The following is a 19,046-nucleotide window of genomic DNA, read 5'->3' as shown; positions in this document are numbered from 1 at the left end:
GCATTCACTGGACAATATCTCAACAGAAAATTCTACCATTATTTAATTATTACTAGCATAAGAGACAAACTGTTTTCAAAAGTAGCCCTGACTATTTACCTGGTAATAGAAATCATCCAGATAGGGATCAGTGCTCTGTAGCTGCATCATCTGGATTTTAGAGACCCAATCCTTTTCCCGCTGTAACATGAGATTAGCGTATGGATCCTTCCGGAGATGATCTTGATGACTGGCCCGGTGATTTCCTCTGTCTCCGGCACCATTGAGATTACGATGCTGACTGAAAGGCAAACACATATTGCATTCAGGCCAAGGCACCATATTAGTCATGCTTTTTGAAATATAGGAATACAACAGGCTGGCTCAAAAATACCCCCTTTGCTTGTTGTGAAGGAAAACAACTGCACCCTAACAGAATCAAAGAGAAAAGAGCTATGTGATACCAAATCACAGAAATAAAACTAAGATCTGAGTACCTTCCCAATGTTAAGCACATCTGTACTGGCTGTCATCAGAGAGGAAGGAGCCTCATTTGAAGAAATGCCTCCAAGAGATCCAGCTGTAAGGGATTTTCTCAGTGATGGATGGGGGAGCACCCAACCCACTGTGTATTGATGTTATCCCTGGGCTGGCAGTCCTGGTTGTCTAAGTAAGCAGCATCCTTCCATGGCTTTTACAGCAGCTCCTGTTTCAGGACCCTGCTGTTTGCATTCCTGCCCTGACTTCCTTCAATAATGAACAGCAATATAGAAGTGTTAGCCAGGGCTGGAGAGGTGGCTCAGAGGTTAAGAGCACTGTCTGCTCTTCCAGAGGTCCTGAGTTCAATTCCCAGCAGCCACATGGTGGCTCACAACCATCTATAATGAGATCTATAATGAGATCTGGTAGCCTCTTCTGATGTCCAGGCATATATTGTAGTCAGGACAATATATACATAGTAAATAAATAAATATTTTTTTTTAAAAGTGTAAGCCAAATAAACCCTTTTCTCCCTAATTTGCTTTTTGGTCATGGTGTTTTGCTGCAGCAATAGAATCCCTAACTAGACAACATTCACACATGGACTTTTGTTTAAATTATAACCACATGCACAGGGGATTTCTTCATTTAAGACAACATACTGAGGCCAGGAAAAAAAAAAAAAATCAAAGCTATTAAAATGCTTTATGTGTATTTACATACGTAGAAGACAGAAGAGGGTGTCAGATCTCCTGGAGCTGGAGTTACAGGTGGTTAGGAGCGGAATGATATGCGTGCTAGGAAATGGACTCTGGTCCTCTGATGAGCAGCAGATACTCTTAACTGCTGAGTTGTCTTTCCTGCCCTTCTTACAGCTTCATTTTCTTTCACAGAACAATCACCATGCTGCCTTTATATGGGCGCCCCTCAACATCTGCTCCTCTTTATCTTTGTACTGCTTGTGCATCTGTCTTTGAGTATTTATTCTTTTTTGCTTTCTTTTTTAAATATAGTGTCTCACTATGTAGACCTGGCTGCCCTGACCTTGCCATGTAGATCAGGTGGGACTGGAACTCAAGAGACCCACATGCCTTTACCTCCTCAGTGCTGGGATTAAAGACACACGAACTACCACCCCTGGTTTGTCTTTAGTCTTTTTTTTTTTTTTTTTTTTAATTTTTGGTTGTTAGCCTAGCCTTTAATGGCTGAGCCATGCCTCTAGGCCTGTCTTTGAGTCTTAAACGGTATCATTCGGTATGCTTCTGAGTACATAAATGGTAAAACAGGCATAATTCTACTACTGGCTTCTTCACATCACAAATATATTCTGGAAATAGTAAAGCGAAACTGCAAAGATGTCATCTAGCCATGTTTTAAACTTTATCATTTCCTGTCTAAATCCTCTCCCAAAGAGCTATATACTCAATCCTTGTCCAAATTAAGTAGTGAGACACTTCAAATTTTATTTGTCTGATGATAGTAAACTATTAACTAATTTTAATCTTTATCTCTGAAACAAGCATGCTTTTAAAAATATCTCTTCAGTTTTAGATACCACTCAATAAATTTTCTTATATAGAGAACTGAATAATTGGGTATATGTTTCTCAGTGGTTGCACTGCTTCCTTAACTGTTTTTTAGCTATCCTTATCACTGTTTGGCTTTTTCCTTCTTTAAGGTCTTTGGCCTCATGATAGGATTCCAAGCATGTATGAGGCTGGAGAGATGGCTCAGTGGTTAAGAGTACTGTCTGCTCTTCCGGAGGTCCTGAATTCAATTCCCAGCAACCACATGGTGCTCACAGCCATCTATCTATAATGTGATCTGATGCCCTCTTTTGGCGTGCAGGTGTACATGCAGATAGAGTACTCGTATGTAAAATAAATAAATCTTAAACAAAAACAAAAGAATTACAAGCATGTGTCATAAACACTTGGCAAGGCTTATTGGTTTCCTTTTTTCCCCCTGCAAAAATATATTCTTGAACATTTCTGCATGTGAAAAGGAATTATGCAAATAATGCTGAAGAACCCTCACAGCTATACCTAATTTCCTTATCTAGACAAATACTTACAGAATGACTGGATAGATACAGAAGATAGAGGCTTTACATATCTTGCTGTTTTTAGTTTTCAAAGCCTACCATAGATCGGCCACACAGCCAGGGCCACATGTATAAAAATACGTTTGCATCTGAATGAAGATGAAATAATGTGAGGAAAAGAGTGACAGTGGTCTCACATAACACTTACAGGTAAAGCTAGCTACTGTGTTAAGACTATTACTCATGACAAAGAAAAAGGTAGTTAAGAAGGTGATTATAAATTTGATAAAGAATATAAAATGTCAGAACTCAATGCAAACAATGACTTAAGGTCAATGTAACTATAACTATGAATTCACTGATAAAAATTGGATCATTGAGTCAGGCATGGTGGTGCACACCTTTAATCCCAGCACTCGGGAGGCAGAGGCAGGTGGATCTCTGTGAGTTCAAGGCCAGCCTGGTCTATAAAGTGAGTCCAGGACAGCCAGGGCTACAGAGAGAAACCCTATCTTAAAAAACAAACAAAAAGAAACAAAAATTGGATCATTGGGACCAGGCAGATGGCTCAGTCTTTAAAGTGCTTAGCACCAAGCCTGGCACCTGAGTTCAGTTCCTAGGATCCATAGGCTGGAAGAAAATTGATAAGCAACAAGTCTCAGTGGGTTAGGACACTTGGCAGATGACTTCAATCCCCAGAACCAACTTGGTGGAAGGTAAGAACCAACTCCTGCAAAGTTATCTTCTGAACTCCACAGGTATGTATAAGCACAGGTACAGCATAAAATAAATATGGTAAAATAAAACAAAAGGACAGCATTTAGGACAACAAAATAAGTTCCATACTAAGTAAATGTAGTTTTTTTTTTAAAAAAGAAAAAAGAAAAAAAAAAAAGATAGCCCTTACATCAACAACTTCTTCTTACATGTCAGCTGAATACTCACTTTCTGCTCTGCTGCTGCCTCTGATGCAACAGACGCCGATGCTGTGGGTGAAGGTGAGTTGTGTCTGGTCTAAACATTGGGGCCTGAGGTCTAGGAAAAAAAGAAAAAAAGAAAAATGGCCCTCATCTTAATGACTTCATTTTTTAAAAAGGTTGTCATTATACCAGATAAGTTCACATGGGTTTATCAAGGGATGGCCAGTATATTCTAAACAGACTTTTAGAAGTGAAAGCCGTATTTTTACATTTCTTCCACAATGACCAATTCTCAAATCCAAGAGGATGACTGTAAAACTCAGTGCACAGCCGGGCGTGGTGGTGCACACCTTTGAACCTAGCACTTAGAAGGCAGAGGCAGGTGGATTGATGTGAGTTCAAGGCCAGTCTGATCTACAAAGTGAGTCCAGGTCAGCCAAGGTGCAGAGAAACCCTGTCTCAAAAACAAACAAACAAACAAATAATACTCAGTGCACTAATAGTAAAACAATACAATTCTTCTATTCCTAATAGGTTTAATGTATTTAACTTTAAGTGAGTGAGTGTGTGTGTGTGTGTGTGTGTGTGTGAGTGTGTGTGTGTGTGTGTATGTATCAGTAAAGTTAACTGCTACCCATACACTTTTACACGTTAACCTGACTGGCTATGATATCCAAGTTTAACCAAACACTGGTTTAGACACTGCCACAAAAGCATTTTATAGACATTTACAAATAGCTGACTTGAAGAAATTGCCCTCCATAATCTGGGAGGCCTAACAGCCAAAACAGAAGTCACTCAGAAAAGAAACCTGTATCAAGACAGGAAATGAAGTTCTGCTGGGTCTCTAGCCTGCTGACTGACATACTTGACTCAGTTTCTAGCCTGTTAAATGAGTTTCCAATTTGCCAGTCACTTCCTTGGATTAAAATTAATTTTACACACACACACACACACACACACACACAATCTTCTAGTGATGATTCTCTTGAGAACATGAACTGACATGATTTATACAATAAGACACAATTTTACTAAAGTAGAAAACAAGTCTGTCTCCTTATAAAACCATATAGTAGAAACAAGCAATTCAGCTGGCACTGAGATTAGTTAGCTTCTCGGTTTCTGTCTCCATCTGTTACTTTATCTGTGGTAATTCTTCAGTCTGTAGCAGTGTGTTTTACTGCATGAGCGTTTACAAAATAGGTATGAAGTGAAACTTTAGGAAAAGTAAAACAAAGGTCTGGAATGATGGCTCAAAGGTTAAAAGCACTGTCTGTTCTTCCAGAGATCCTGAGTTCAATTCTCAGCAACCACATGGTGGCTCACAGCCATCCATAATGTGATCTGATGCCCTCTTCTGGCATACAGCTGTACATACATGAGGACTCATATACATAAAGTAAACAAATAAATCTTTAAAAAGAAAAAAGAAAGAAAATCAAGCAGCTGATCTGTCGTGTGCAAAGGAAGCATAACCCTCCTGAGGGCAGTGGATAGCCTGAAGACTCAGGCTGTTCTCTGAAGCCTAAGAATCCAGGGACTTCTCAAACACTGTACTGAGAAAGCATCCTAAGAGTTTTATATTATAAAACTAAATAAGAGATTATAAAACCTTTACACTATAAAACTAAATGGGACTTGGCTGACAATGGGTCAAGAGAGGCGTGTTTTGTATACCTTAGGTTTTGCAGGTGAGGTCCCGGGCCAGGAGGAGGATGCTGTGGAGGTGGTGTAGCGGGGGGCGGAGCACTAAAGAAGGCACGGAAGCCTGGTGCTGGGGGAAGCATCTGCCCAACGCGTCCTTGTAGCAACTTAGGATTCATGGCAGCCAGTGGGCTACCAACAAATCCAGGGACCCGTGCAAACTGGCTGGGAGACATCCGTCCAGGCTGTAGCTACAAAGAGGGACAACATTTTGACATAAAAGAATTAGAAATCCTCACTGCTTTGTGACACTCCACCCACTTTGTGACGAGGCTCATTATGTATTTCAGGCTGTTGGAGAATTCCCTGTGTAGAACACATAATCCTAACTCAGCCTCCCACGTGTTGGAAATATAGGCATGTACCATGAAAAAGTAAATACTGTTTCCATTAATAACTTCAGTTGACAAGATTGCCAAATACAAATATCCAAAACACTACAAAATTAACATTTATATAATGCCTGATTGTTTTGTGGTTCTTCATGCTGTAGGTATTTACTGTATACATGTGTAATAATATAAATGTATATATATGTATATATAAATAAAAATAAAGAAAACATGGGGGAGGGGGCTGGGAGAAGTAGCTAACAGTGAAAGAAAAAGCTATCAAGCAGTGAATCTTAGCACAGTAGGACAATCTTTATGGGTGTGGCTAACCGGAGGCTTACCTGTGCTCCTCCCAGAAGCTGTGCTCTCTGCAGAGGACTGAGGACAGGAGGAACACTAGGAGGAAAAGGGTGGCCCAGCAGGGAGGAGTTCTAAGGACACAAAAAAGGGAAATAATGTTCATGCTATGGAACAAGCAAATCAATCTATTAAGCAAACTGAGTGTAAACTTGGTATAAAGTTAGATGTAAAAACTCCCAAACTGGAGAACCTTGTATCAGAAAGAACGCTAGAAATTATGAAACACTGTGTCTGTGTGACAGAAAAAAGCAGCAGAATGAAAGGCTCAACCAGCAGAAACCACAGGATAAAAATGAACTTAGAATCTTTCTGTGCTTTTCCTTTTTTTGAGACAGAGTCTTGCTAAGTAGCTCAAACTGGCAGGCTGAAACCCACTTGCTATGTAGACCAGGATAGCCTGGAATTAAGAATCTTTTTGTCAGGTGTGGTGTGATGGTACACATCTTTAATCTCAGCATGCAGAAGGCAGAGACAGGCAGATTGCTGTGAGTTCAAGGCCAGCCTGGTCTACAAAGTGAGTCTAGGACAGTCAAGGCTACAACAGAGAAACCCTGTCTCAAAAAACAAACAGAATCCTTTTGTCACTGGGCGTGGTGGCGCACACCTTTGTCTTTAGTCCCAGGACTTGGGAGGCAGAGGCAGGCGGATCATTGTGAGTTCGATGCCAGCCTGGTCTAGAGTCCAGGACAGCCACGGCTAACACAGAGAAATCCAGTCTTGAAAAACAAAGACAAAAACAAAATTCTTTTGTCTCTGTCTACTGAGTGCTAGGATTATAGGCATATATAGCAATGCCCACCTGAGCTTAAGATTTTTTTTTTTTCCGAGACAAGGTTTCTCTGTGTAGCCCTGGGTGTTCTGGAGCTCACTCTGTAGACCAGGCTGGCCTCGAACTCAGAGAGACCTGACTGCCTCTGCCTCCCGAGCGCTGGGATTAAAGGCGTGCGCCACTACTGCATGGGGAGCTTAGACTCTTAAAGTGGCAAGAAATAGAAAACCTCTGTCCTTCGAGAGTTACAAAGAATGCATATGGCTGGGCGTGGTGGTGCATGCCTTTAATCCCAGCACTCGGGAGGCAGAGGCAGGCGGATCACTATGAGTTCGAGGCCAGCCTGGTCTACAAAGTGAGTCCAGGATGGCCAAGGCTACACAGAGAAACCCTGTCTCAAAAAAAAAAAAAAAAAAGAATGCATATGATCTAGGAAATGTCAGCTCTACTATATACTAATGGTGATATTAAGTCCACATTATAAAGTGACATACCGGGACACTGCAGAGCTGGTTTGGAGACATCCTCTCACCATAGGGAGCAGGATAACGTGGTGGCAGTGGGGGCCGAACATGAACAGGCTTTGGACACAGAATCTATTAGGACAAACACATACACAACTACATTCAATGAAATCAGTCTTTTGCCTTCCTATACTCCCTCCCCTCAAGTACTGGTAGAGACACAGAACTCAATGCAAAGCCCTACTTCTAAGCAAATTGCTCTGGCTATGGGTTTAAACACAGAACCTTTGGTCACTTCCTCTCACAAATCAGTTTCATCTTAACTGAGGAAGATTTAGCTAATTCTCCAGTGTCCCCACCCTTCCATGCTATGTGAGGGAAGTACCAGCAGATATTCTGACTTGAAGATTTTCTCCAAGAGGGTATGTTTTGGTTATAGTAAGGGAGAAGGAATGATAAGAAAGCTGGAGGATTAACTAAGTCCTATTCTGAAGCCTCAGTGATATGGCCGCCATGCTCAGCAATGTTGTGATACATTGTGACTCCACCATTTCTTAGGGTATTGAGCCTAACTAGGCCATACCAACACCACCCTCCCCCCATACCTTCCAAATTGGCCTTCCTTTTCAGCTGCTGGTTTCAGGTGGAGGAAAGTCTATGGAACAGGACTGCACAGGCTCTAGGGAAAGCAGGGATATCTTAAAGGTAAAAAGGGATGTGGACAATGCTGAGTGTTCCCACTCCCCCCAGCTTTCAGTCATCTTTCTGCTAATGTACCCGGCAGCCAGCAAAACACTTAAAAAAGGACGTATGTACTAATGTGGCTAACTACTCTTTTCTCCCCCAGTTAAAAGGTTATCAGCAACAGCAGCAGCAGCAGCAGCAGCAACAAATGGTATTAGGGAAAGTGTCTCACTTCTAACTTGTTCTCTAATTGGCTATTCTTTTAATGCCTACCCACAACGTCCACCCTCCTCCCAGTATCCCAAATAATTTTGCCCAGATTCCCAATATCCTGGGCTGTGTACATTAATAAAAGGCACCTGTTGGTTGAAGCTGGGAACAGCCATCTGCTTAGGTGGGGTGCCTATAGGAACAGCTCTAACAGGAGGACTTCCAATGATAGGTGATGTTGATCGCCTTGGTAAAGCTCGTTCAGAAAGGTCCCGATCATCTTCGGGGCCCTGTGGAGGCCTCTGAGGCAAGGCATATTCTAATACAGACACCGTAGGCATTTCCTAATTGAGGAAGTGGTTAAAAAGCATACAGAGAAATTAGCTAACTTGCAATGTTTTAATAATCTCTACAGATGCCAAAGATACCTTGAGAAATTATCTTAATTTTAACTCATACACAATGAAAGTCACCCTTTGGTGTACAATTCTCTGACTTTTGAAAAATACATACACCAATTTTATCACTCTCATAAAATTCCTTTCATAATCAGCCTTTGGCCTTGTGTCCCACCACTGTCCAACAATCTGCCCTTGATCTGCAGCTCTGCCTAGGTTTTAACTAACTCAAATTATATACTGACGTCTATGAATTCTAGCAACTCCCTCTGTCTTTAACCTGAGGACTGACGAGGGAGCATGAGCAGTGCGGGAAACGCTGGTGAATGATACATACTTGTATATGATTAAAGCAAGAAAAGGATGACAAGAGGAGCCTACTTATCTGTGGATACAAGTCATTTTACACGAAGAAGAAATGTTTAATACCTGAACAAGCAGTGGTCCACGGATTCGCCTCAGCACTTCAGACCCATCCCAGAAGCTAGAATTCAGACTTCCGGGTTGAGGCTGCCAAAAAAAAAAAAGGAAAACACACACAGTCTAGAATGGTGTGGCTCTCAAACGTGGACTTCAACAACGTGGGAATAAGCCACAGTGACCCAGAATACACATGACTCCCCAACTTCATCTATAACTTGCCAATATCAGGAATTATCAACCTTTTGGTTTGTTTTCTTTTATGAGATAGGGTCTTATTCTGTCCCACAGGCTGTCTTTGAACTTGCTAAATAGCTAGGCTAACTCCAACCTACAGCTATCTGCATGCCCCAGTTCTCCTGCCCCAGCCCCCGAGTGCTGAGATTACATGTATGAGCCACCTGATCTGATCAACTAATTATTTTTTATGGCACATGTAATTCTGTTATTAAACAGAAAATAAATGACAAAGCTCAGCACTTTAATTATTAATCTATTGTTAGTCCCAAATCAGAGTAACTTACTTGTAAAACCGGCCTGGTCTGCACTGCCCTCATGATAGCAGGATCTTCTAGCTCATTTTCAATCACCATCTTACTGAGCCTTTCTGCTAGATTCTCCTCATGGTCACCCAACAAGTCCATCTCATCCCTCTCTCCATTGCCTGTTTGTTCATCAGCTGCCACAGGAAGCTTCTCTTCCAGTTCAGCCAGGCGCTCATGTGCTTCCTGCCAGTCATCATCTGTAAGACAGGTCAGTTCATGTAAAAAATGTACTCGGCTGGACAGGGTGCTGCCTGTCTTTGCTCCTAGCACCAGGGAAGCAGAGGCAGGCATATGTCTGTGAGCTCTGGGTCAGCCTGGCCTACAAGCAAGTTCCAGACTAGCCAGAGTAGCACAATGAGACCCTGTCCCCCAAAAAACTATCTTATACAAACAAAAGGATGTTAAAATATTTAAGTTCTGTAAGCAGATACGGCATACATAAGGTGAACTTTTCACTACTACAAAGAAAATACATTATATCAGGGGGTCTGGGGGTCTGGAGAAATGGCTTAGTGGCTAACAGTATTTGCTGTATAACCACGAAGACTGGACTTTGGATCCTAGCACCTGCATAACAAGACAGGGGTCCTGCAGGTGTCTGGCACACCAGCTGCAAGGGATCTGACACCTGCTTCCGGTCTATACACACACAAAAGGGTATGCACCTGGACACACATGTGGGAACTCGCATGCACACACACTCTCAAAAGTGAAGCTTCTGGGTCAACAGCTTAAAGTATTAAGTAAAGATGTCTAAACTCTAGTCTGAAACTGATTTCTTTTTCTTTTTTTTTGGTTTTTCACGACAAGGTTTCTCTGTGTAGCCCTGGCTGTCCTGGAATTCGCTGTGTAGACCAGGCTGTCCTTGAACTCAGAGAACCACCTGTCTTTGCCTCCTAAGTGCTGGAATTAAAGGTGTGTGCCATTACCTGGCTGAAACTGATTTCTAAACTTAAGACAGATTGAGCTTTATACTACTATATATTAGCTTTGTGATTTTTATGATGTTTCAGGCAAAAACTTCAGGAAAAAGTAAAAACCTATAGTACTAACTCAAGAATTTCTCTTAAATTTTAACTGCCATCATTTTCTAACCCAAACTGTGGGTTACATTATGATTTGTAACAGTAGCAAAATTATAGTTATGAGGTAGCAATGAAAATAATTTTATGGATGATGGTCACCACAACACGAGGAGGAGCTGTATTAAACGGTCACAGTGTGAGGAAGGTTAAGAACCACTTAGAATCTCAGATTCAGGGTCAGGAGCCTTATCAGTTGAGCTATCCAAGCCTGAACCACTTAGAATCTAAGCCTTTAAATCTATTTTATTCAGTACTTGTTAAGCCTTGACTATATGACAAACATTGTTTTAGAACACAGGATCCAGTGTACACAACAGGGATTCTAACCCTACATTGCCTTCATTCAAACAGGAAAAAAAAAAAAAAAAAAAAAAAAAAAAGAAGAAGAAGAAGAAGAAGAAACAAATGACACTGCATTAGAAGAAAATTCTACGAGAGCATGGAAAAAAGGTAGATTAACAATGTAAATAAATAGATGGCCAAAGACAAGTCACACTGTAAAGATGGCACCAGAACCAAAATTTTAACTCTGCTTCAGTACAATGTATCTTGGATATCTTCTTGGGTACAAATACATGACGTAACTACTGCTTTTCCCCACTCATTCTTTTTTTTTTTAAATATTATATATTTATTATTACATACACAGTGCTCTGTTTGCATGTACACTGCAGGCTAGAAGAGGGCATCAGATCATATCATAAATAGTTGTGAGCCACCATGTATTGCTGGGAATTGAACTCAGGACCTCTGGAAAAGCAGTCAATGCTCTTAACCTCTAAGCCATCTCTGCAGCCCCTCTCATTCTTTTTAAGCACCATATATGATTCCATTCTATCAACAAACTATAATTTAGCTTATTCCCTAGAAAAGCTTTCCAATGATTTAAAACAATACTGTAGGAGACAGGATGCATATTTTAGAATCTTAAGTATTTATGAAGGTTATCTTGCTTTTAGGACCAGGCAATGTATTTAAAATGTATTATTTATCAAATAAAAATGCATCACATATATAATGCTAATCATCCAAAAAGCAAAGCAGGAAGGAATTCCAAATTCAAGATTTTGGTGTCAAAGAACTCAAAGCCTGCTCTTTCAGAACTCTGTGAAAAATCTGAACATATTAGTCTTATTAAGGTTATCCTTAAAATTGTGGATCACTGTTTTTCTTTGAGACAGAGTTTTTCTGTTTAGCCCTGGCCATGCTGGACTTACTTTATAGACCAGGCTGTCCTCGAACTCACAGAGATTGGCCTGCCTCTCTGACTGCTGGCATTAAAAGCACCCAGCTATTATGGATTACTTTGTATCACTAGAAAAAGGTTATTGGGAAAAGTTGTAAACATATTGAAGCCTCTATACACTGGTCACCTTTCACCTAGGGTTTTCAGCTCCTTAACCAAATGAATGGTCAAGGTCAAGTAACACTTTTTCTTGAAATGTCATCTTATAGGAAAGGTGCTACTTTATTATGAGAAGTTCTGAAAAGAGACCCTGTTGTGCTCAAAAAGGGAAAAATACACTTCAGACAAAAATTATACAATTCGTCCATGTGGTGGTAGCACACGCCTCTAATTCCAAAACTCGGCTCAGAGAAAGGCAGATACATCTCTTGTGAGTTGAGGGCATGTTAGTCTACAGAGTGAATTCGAGGACAACTAGGACTACACAGAAAAACCCTATCTTGAAAAACTATTTTAAAAATATTTAATATATATGATATATATAATATCAAGTAGCTAATCATGAAACGTAAGAAAGGGGTAACTAGAACTGGGGAGATGACTCAGTCTATGCAGCACTTGCTACACAAACATGAAATCAAGAGTTCAACTCCCTAGCAAACCGTAAAAAAACCTAGTGGGTGTCTCATCTGTAATCCCAGGGTGGTTGGAAATGGTGGGTCCAAATCCTGGGACCAAGTTGGCTAGATAAGACTAGTAAGCTCTGGATTCTGCCAGAGACCCCATGTCAGTAAATAAAGTTGAAGATGACTGAGGAAGTCACCTGACATTATCTTCTGGTCTCCATTCATATGCTCACACATGTGAACATGAACACACATGCACACCACACAAAATACACATAATAAAAAGCAAAATTAAAAACTTAACACATAGCTGGGCGGTGGTGGTGCACACCTTTAACCCCAGCACTTGGGAGGAAGAGCCCAGCCTGATCTACAAAGTGAGTCCAGGGCAGCCAGGGCTACACAGAGAAATTCTGTCTGGAAAAACCAAAAACCCCCAAACAAACCAACCCCCCAAAACTTAACACACATATGCACCTTTACACACAACAAATACATACAAATGAACTAAAACACGAACACAAATAAACTAAAAATAGTTGTTTAGCTCTATGCCAATATTTGACTGAAGTATACTATTGATCAAATAGATAAGAAGAGCAGTAAAAGGAAGGAGCTATTCCTTTACCTAATAAACATGAGTACCCCAAGTGAACTTTTTCCAAAAAAATTTACCATACTTGAAGACCATACTTGAAGCAAAAAGTGGAGGTCATCTAAGTCATTAAGCTTACAACAGCTAATGAGATAACAAACAGGGCAGCTCTTCCAAATAAAAGTGGATTTCCAGACTTCCCCAAATACATCTATACTACAACCAGTAGTTCACACTAATTGTATTTATGGTTTCAGAACCCCTTGGTGACTTGTGTTTCCTTATCTGTTAAACTGGGACAACATTGAGGCTGGGGATATAGCTTAGTGGTAAAGCACTTGGCTTGTGTTGGTTCAATCCCTAGTACAGAGGAAACAGAGACTGCTGTAAAGACTGATAATAAGTATTAACTATTGAGACTGGAGCCTATGACCATCAGGTAAGTGTAAGCTTTTTTTGGTGGGGGGTGGGGGTGGTTTCAAGACAGGGCTTCTCTCTCTAGGCTGTCCTAGAACCGCCTGCTTTTGCAGGTATGGACCTCTGTGTCCAGCTTAAAGTATAAACCTACTTTTAGAGAATGAATAGGGATTACTATAACACTATTTGTTACCCTGAGATGATGCAAACTCTTTTTCTTTTTCTTTTTTTTCCGAGATAGAAACAGTTTCTCAGTGTAGCCTTGGCTGCCCTGAACTCAATTTGTAGACCAGGTTGGCCTGGAACTCACAGAGATCCTCCTGCCTTTGTCTCCCAGAGTGCTGGGATTACAGGTGTGTACCACCAAGACCAGCTTGATGCAAACTTTTTAAATGCAGAAGATAGAGGTTAAGTTTCTTACAGAAAGGTGACATCAGAACTTTCGTAGCCAGTGACCTGAAGTACCCACCATGCTAAAAGGTATTACTCAAGGTGCTGACTCCACAAATTACAAATCATCAAATCAACCTTTTACACACTGGTTTAAACACCTGTGTGTATCTGTAATGGTTTTCCAAAGAAGTTACAGATCAACTCAGAAGCCATTTTTTTTTTTCTGTAATAAAGATGTTGTAAGGAATTAAGAATTTCAGTTTACTAGTCTTTAGCACTGGTACTTGGTAGGCAGAGGCAAGAGTATCTCTGAGTTCAAAGCCAACCTGAACTACAGAGTGCATTACAGGACAGAGAAAGAAAGCCTGCCTCAAAAAAACCAAACCAAACCAAAAACAAAAGAAAAAGAAATTCAGTTACAAGTCAAGCACATCAAACTCTGAATGGAAAGAACAGACTTTCAGGAAACTTTTCTCTATTATCATCTTTGTTGGCAAAGAAGTCTTTAATCACCCTTTCGCTCTCAGGTGCAAAGTAAGCTGGCCAAGCTACAATCTGCTAGTTGTTCTTTCACTATGCACCCTTCCCTGAGCACATAAAATAGTTCTCTCTAGTGTAGTGCTCTTTTCAAGTCAGTGGTCCTATCTTGTGAAGACAAATAGAAACGCAAGGGGTTGGAGGGGGGACACTGCCAAAAGTCTGAGTGTCAGTGAGAAGGTAAAATCGTGTCAAGGTTCAAAACTGAGAACAGATTTCTATGCTGCCTCATCTTAATAAAGTATGTTTATCATATGCATTTTAATACTGAAGAACTTGTTGAAAACAGTAACATCCTGTATAGTATTTTAATAGAAAAATATAAAGACAAGTATATACTGTTTGCAGCTTCTATTGTATTTTAGGGGTTACTGCTAAACTACCTCCTAAATACGATTTGCAATTCATATCACTTCTCAGTGTTTGTAATTCTATTCTACATAGCTTCCTTTGCTATCTCCATGGAGACAGACAACAGCATCTTGGATCATGTCATTCTCCTGGACAATCTCATCTCCTGAACTCTGGCTCTCTTGCAAAGGTTTTTAATTTTCGTCTCTGCTGAGCATTGCTTCTACTGTGAGTGTATTTCTTGTTACTCTCCTCCATGACCATTTTGGTTTTCTACTGAATTTTGTAAATGGTAGACAAAAGCAAACCTTTCCATTTTTGTCACTTCATTCCATGAGACTTGAAGAGTATAAATTGTTTAAATCCACTGTACGGTTTTTTTAAAGATTTTGATACTGAACACCTTGGAGTACCTACTACTGCTGTATTTTTCCTGGCTTTCTCTATTATTTAACTTGGAACACTCCTTGTACAGACTGAACTTTGGCAATTCCAAAGAACTGCAAACATTTACATGCCCCCAATCTAAACACCGTCACTGCTGCATTCCGACAGCTGAAACAGGAATATCTACGTTCCACGTGTTCATCTGTATACTCTATTTGTTCCTTTTTTTTTTTTAAGTATAAACTTTAGCTTGTTAGTCTTTCTCTGAACTTAATCTAAGTACCTTTATTAACTTATAAAGACATTCTATCACCAAAATTCTTTGAATAATATGTTTTTACTGTACTGAGGAAACACTGAGACAGTAGAAATTATTATGCAATATACTAGCAATGACCTAAAACTTTGTTCCCCTTTTTTTGAGACAGGGTTTTTTCCATGTAGCTTAGGCTAGCCTAGAACTTTAGGTGTTCCCCCTTTTCCTCCATCTGACTGTGGAAGAACTTTAAAATATACCTTACATACTAGAATTTAAATCTTCTGAAAGTCCATTTGTTCTCCTTACATTCTCTATAAATGTCCTTTATTCCGGATTATTTTTCAAACTCATTTAAAGGTCTACTTTTTCAATTATTTAAATTCCTTATATTGGCAACCTAGAGTCACAGGCATTGGGAACACCTGACATTTTTAGGTGAGGCAAAGAGGCCCAGGTGGGCAGGACAGAACATGAGCTGCAACACTGAGTGAAGGCTGTGCCATTATATAAGAACAGAGCTGGGTCAGGAAGAAGACTCAGCTCAGCAGATAAAACCAAGCTATGCACGAGTCTGACAACCTGAGTCCAAGCTCCAGAACACAGTTGGACACATGGGTCAATACCTGTAATCCCAATACTCCTACTTTGGGACAGGAGATGGAGACACAGGAACGACCTAAATCTCTGGGCCACCTACCCTGAAGTATGTAACTCTGTGGAAGAAATGAGAGAGATCCTGTCTCAACAAGGTGGAATATGAGAAGCAACTTCTGAAAGATTTCCTCTGGCCTCCACAAGACAGCTGTGGTACATGCTTACCCATACTTACATGCATGCACACACAGAAGAACTCAAAGTACTAAGTACAAAGTACTAAGACCAAAGCACTTGATAAACTCAACAAAGACACCACACAGACAGCACTTACCAACTGCACCTGACCCAAATGTATCATCATTGAATTGATCAATTTCTTCATCTTCTTCTCCCAGGCCCTGAAATGCATCTTCATCTTCATCCAGAGGACAATCCTCCAAAGACTATGAAAAGAGAAAGGTGATTTTTTTTCCTGACATTTATGTAGTAATTTAAAGTAAATCCTATTATGTCTAGGCCTTTTCAATTACTATAACATCTTAACTTTTTGTAGATAAGCAAGCACAATTCCTTTACACCACTGCCTGAAATGGTGGTAATTATAAATGAACAATTTTTTAATTTTATGTGCATCGGCGTTTTGCCTGTATACATGTATGTGTGAGGGTGCCAGGTCCCAAGGAACTGTCGTCAAACAGTTGTGAGCTGCCAGGTCCCAAGGAACTGCCGTCAAACAGTTGTGGGCTGCCACGTGGGTGTTGGGAATTGAACCCAGGTCTCTGAAAGAGCAGCCATGTCTCCAGGCCGCAAAACTCACTTTTTAAATTAATTCAGCAATACGTTTTGGCGGCATACTATGTCTCAGGCTCTGTGCTAGATATTGAATCTTGGTGCCTTAAACTAATTCTGAGCCAAATACAACTTGATTTAAAGAAACGTGTGTGAAGATCAAACAAGGCAAAGACTGTAGAAAGTTGAATAAAAGCTAGAATCTCCATAACATCTTGGGTATGTTCTACCTTATTTTGTTTTAGTTATTATTTTTCTAGGTACAGGCTGGCTTAGAACTCCTGATCCTCATGCCTTAGCCTCCAGGGAGTAAAGATGACAAGACATACTTGGTATATTTTAATTTCAATCATTTCTCCCACTTCAGTTTTATTCAGTTCATCACGTTTTCTTGGCTTCTGACAACTTCTATTCAAGGTACCTCATCTTTTCTCTTCATGTAGAGTAGACTCAACTCTACACAAAGTGAGTTGAGTCACAAATGTAAAAATCAAGTATCCTACTGTTCTCAGTGTTCAAAGATTCCTAATTGGAATTTCACATTCCAGTGGCACGGCTTGTGATATAACTCACCTGGGAACTTTTAAGGGCCTTTCTACCAAAACTTTGTCCTCTCAAACTTCCAAAGAGCAAGAACTGCAACTGCCTTTACACCAGAAGCAACTTCTAGCAACTCTCTACGAGATCACAATGATCTACTTGACCAATTCAAGATGGCTCTGCTTAGAGAGGATTTCCCTAGCTCAGCCCTTTAAACTATAAATCTGCAATCTGTTTCGCCCCAAGATTAGGAGTTGCTCAAGGTCACACAGCCCTAAATGACGGTCAGCAAACAGCTCGAGTCTCCGGACACCACCAAACCCACACTCTTCCTCCACTCACCTAGAAGAAACTTCTGCTGGACACGCCCCCCTCCCCACTCCGCGCCTTCTTCACAAGCAGACTAAAGTCTCAGCCCCAGGGCCAGTAGTGGCCCTTCCACCTGACGGCTGCCCAAACGTACAGGGGTGCGTAGTCGGGGTGAAGGGGTTCCGGGTGCAGGGCGGGAAATGCTTCCGTGGGCATTCCCCGGGGATTTTGCCTCAGGAAAAGCCACCGGGTTAGAGCAACGCTGGTCTCCAAGGCAGCTCCGGGAGCAGAGGCGCTAGTGTAGGGAGGGTCAGGTTACCGCACTTAACGGGCCCTCCCCGCCGCAAACCAGCGGCCGGCTCTCGCCAGTCCCGCCCCTCGAGGTGTGCTCCGGGCCCCACCCGAGCCCCGCGGCCGATACGGGATCCCCAGCCGTCCGCGCCCTGCCCCCTCCTCAGCAGCACAGGACCCGCGCGGCGGGCGGCAGAGGAAAAAAAAAAGGGGCGCGCGGGCGAGGGAGGGGTCACTTCCGGTCGCAGCCACTCACCTCGTAGCGGAACATTCTTGGGGAGGGGGGAAGGGAGTGGGGAGGGGAGTGGGGGGAGGGAGGGAAAGAAGCGCCGACTCCCCGGGCTGCTCCGCGCGCGCGGGTCTTCCACCGGCTCGCGACCCCTGGCCGCCGCCGTACGCCGGAGCGTGCGTGGGGACGTGCGCAGGCGCGCCTCGGGCTGGGCAGGCGCTCCGGCGGCGGCGGCTGCGCAGGGACAGATTTGGCGTTTGGCTTCCTAGTGTGAGAGGCGGGAAGGAGATCCCGAGGCGAGACACTGCGCACGCGCGGGCCGTCGGCGACGGTTCAGAAATCTTGAGCTCGGGGCTCCGCCTCCGTGCTGTCCGCTGCAACCTCGCGGCGTGCTTTGAGTCACGAGGTTCGCGTCACTGACTGGGCGGAGAAAAGCCTTGTAGATGTCACAGCATGTGTCTCAGCTGAGAAAATCGGGGATTTACCCTTGGGTGATTTTCTTTAACGTCCAGCGCCCTTCTCCGGGTGCCTTGACTTGGTCTATGAAGGGGAATAATACGGAAAGTCAGTGGTGTTCTTGTAAAGGGGCGGGCCGCGGTCTGAATCTGCGGGAGACCGAGGCTGTGATTGATTGGGGTCACAGTGATGACGGCGCCTGTTTTTTAGGAAAAAGCCGGAGGCACCTTTAAGGAAGGTTATCTAAGGTGGTATTTTTAGACGCCTGGCTCTTCAGGCGCGTGGGAAGCGGGAGAATACTACCCGGCCGGGCCGCGCAACCCTGAGCCTGGGGGGTCACTGCAGTAAGGTCCGTGAGCCTGGGTGCGACTTAGAGCCACAACCATTTCCGCTTAGGATCAAGCCCGGCAGAGTGTGCTCAGCTTGCAGGCCCCAGCACCCTGGTTCTAGAAGTCTGCTGGTTTATTGCTTTATTGCTTCTAGCGTGTCTGGTGTATGCCCCAGGAGCCTGTTTGAGCCAGCTCCCCTCTCTTCCCTTACCTGGGTGTTTTCTGGTTTTTTGTTTGTTTTGTTTAAAACAGGGCTTCTCTCTATAGCCCTGGCTGTCCTGGTATTCTGTAGACATGGTTGGCCTCGAACTTAGAGATTTAGAGTACGTCTGTTTGAAGAGTGTTGGGCTTAAAAGGG

At 42.2% G+C, this 19,046-nt stretch overlaps 1 protein-coding gene across 2 annotated transcripts in view; it reads right to left on the bottom strand.

The window, feature by feature from the left end:
- Patl1 (PAT1 homolog 1, processing body mRNA decay factor) overlaps positions 1 to 18,072 on the bottom strand; it is a 31,076-nt gene extending 13,004 nt beyond the window's left edge. The window contains exons 1-10 of one of the 2 annotated variants that reach the window (XM_051146173.1): positions 17,931 to 18,072; positions 16,077 to 16,188; positions 9,292 to 9,509; positions 8,777 to 8,857; positions 8,099 to 8,293; positions 7,086 to 7,187; positions 5,804 to 5,893; positions 5,104 to 5,321; positions 3,449 to 3,538; positions 100 to 280 (exon numbers count right to left, since the gene is read on the bottom strand). In XM_051146173.1, coding sequence (XP_051002130.1) covers positions 100 to 280; positions 3,449 to 3,538; positions 5,104 to 5,321; positions 5,804 to 5,893; positions 7,086 to 7,187; positions 8,099 to 8,293; positions 8,777 to 8,857; positions 9,292 to 9,509; positions 16,077 to 16,188; positions 17,931 to 17,945 — 1,302 coding nt within the window. In that variant the 5' untranslated portion in view covers positions 17,946 to 18,072. Of the gene's footprint in view, positions 1 to 99; positions 281 to 3,448; positions 3,539 to 5,103; positions 5,322 to 5,803; positions 5,894 to 7,085; positions 7,188 to 8,098; positions 8,294 to 8,776; positions 8,858 to 9,291; positions 9,510 to 16,076; positions 16,189 to 17,416; positions 17,440 to 17,930 lie in introns of those variants that run through there. The other variant, XM_051146174.1, reaches the window with a different exon arrangement.
- Between the last annotated feature and the right edge of the window lie 974 nt (positions 18,073 to 19,046).

This window comes from Acomys russatus, chromosome 5 (genome assembly GCF_903995435.1).
Source record: "Acomys russatus chromosome 5, mAcoRus1.1, whole genome shotgun sequence".
NCBI classification, from domain to species: domain Eukaryota; kingdom Metazoa; phylum Chordata; class Mammalia; order Rodentia; family Muridae; genus Acomys; species Acomys russatus.
This window is presented reverse-complemented; position numbering and strand designations above follow the sequence as displayed.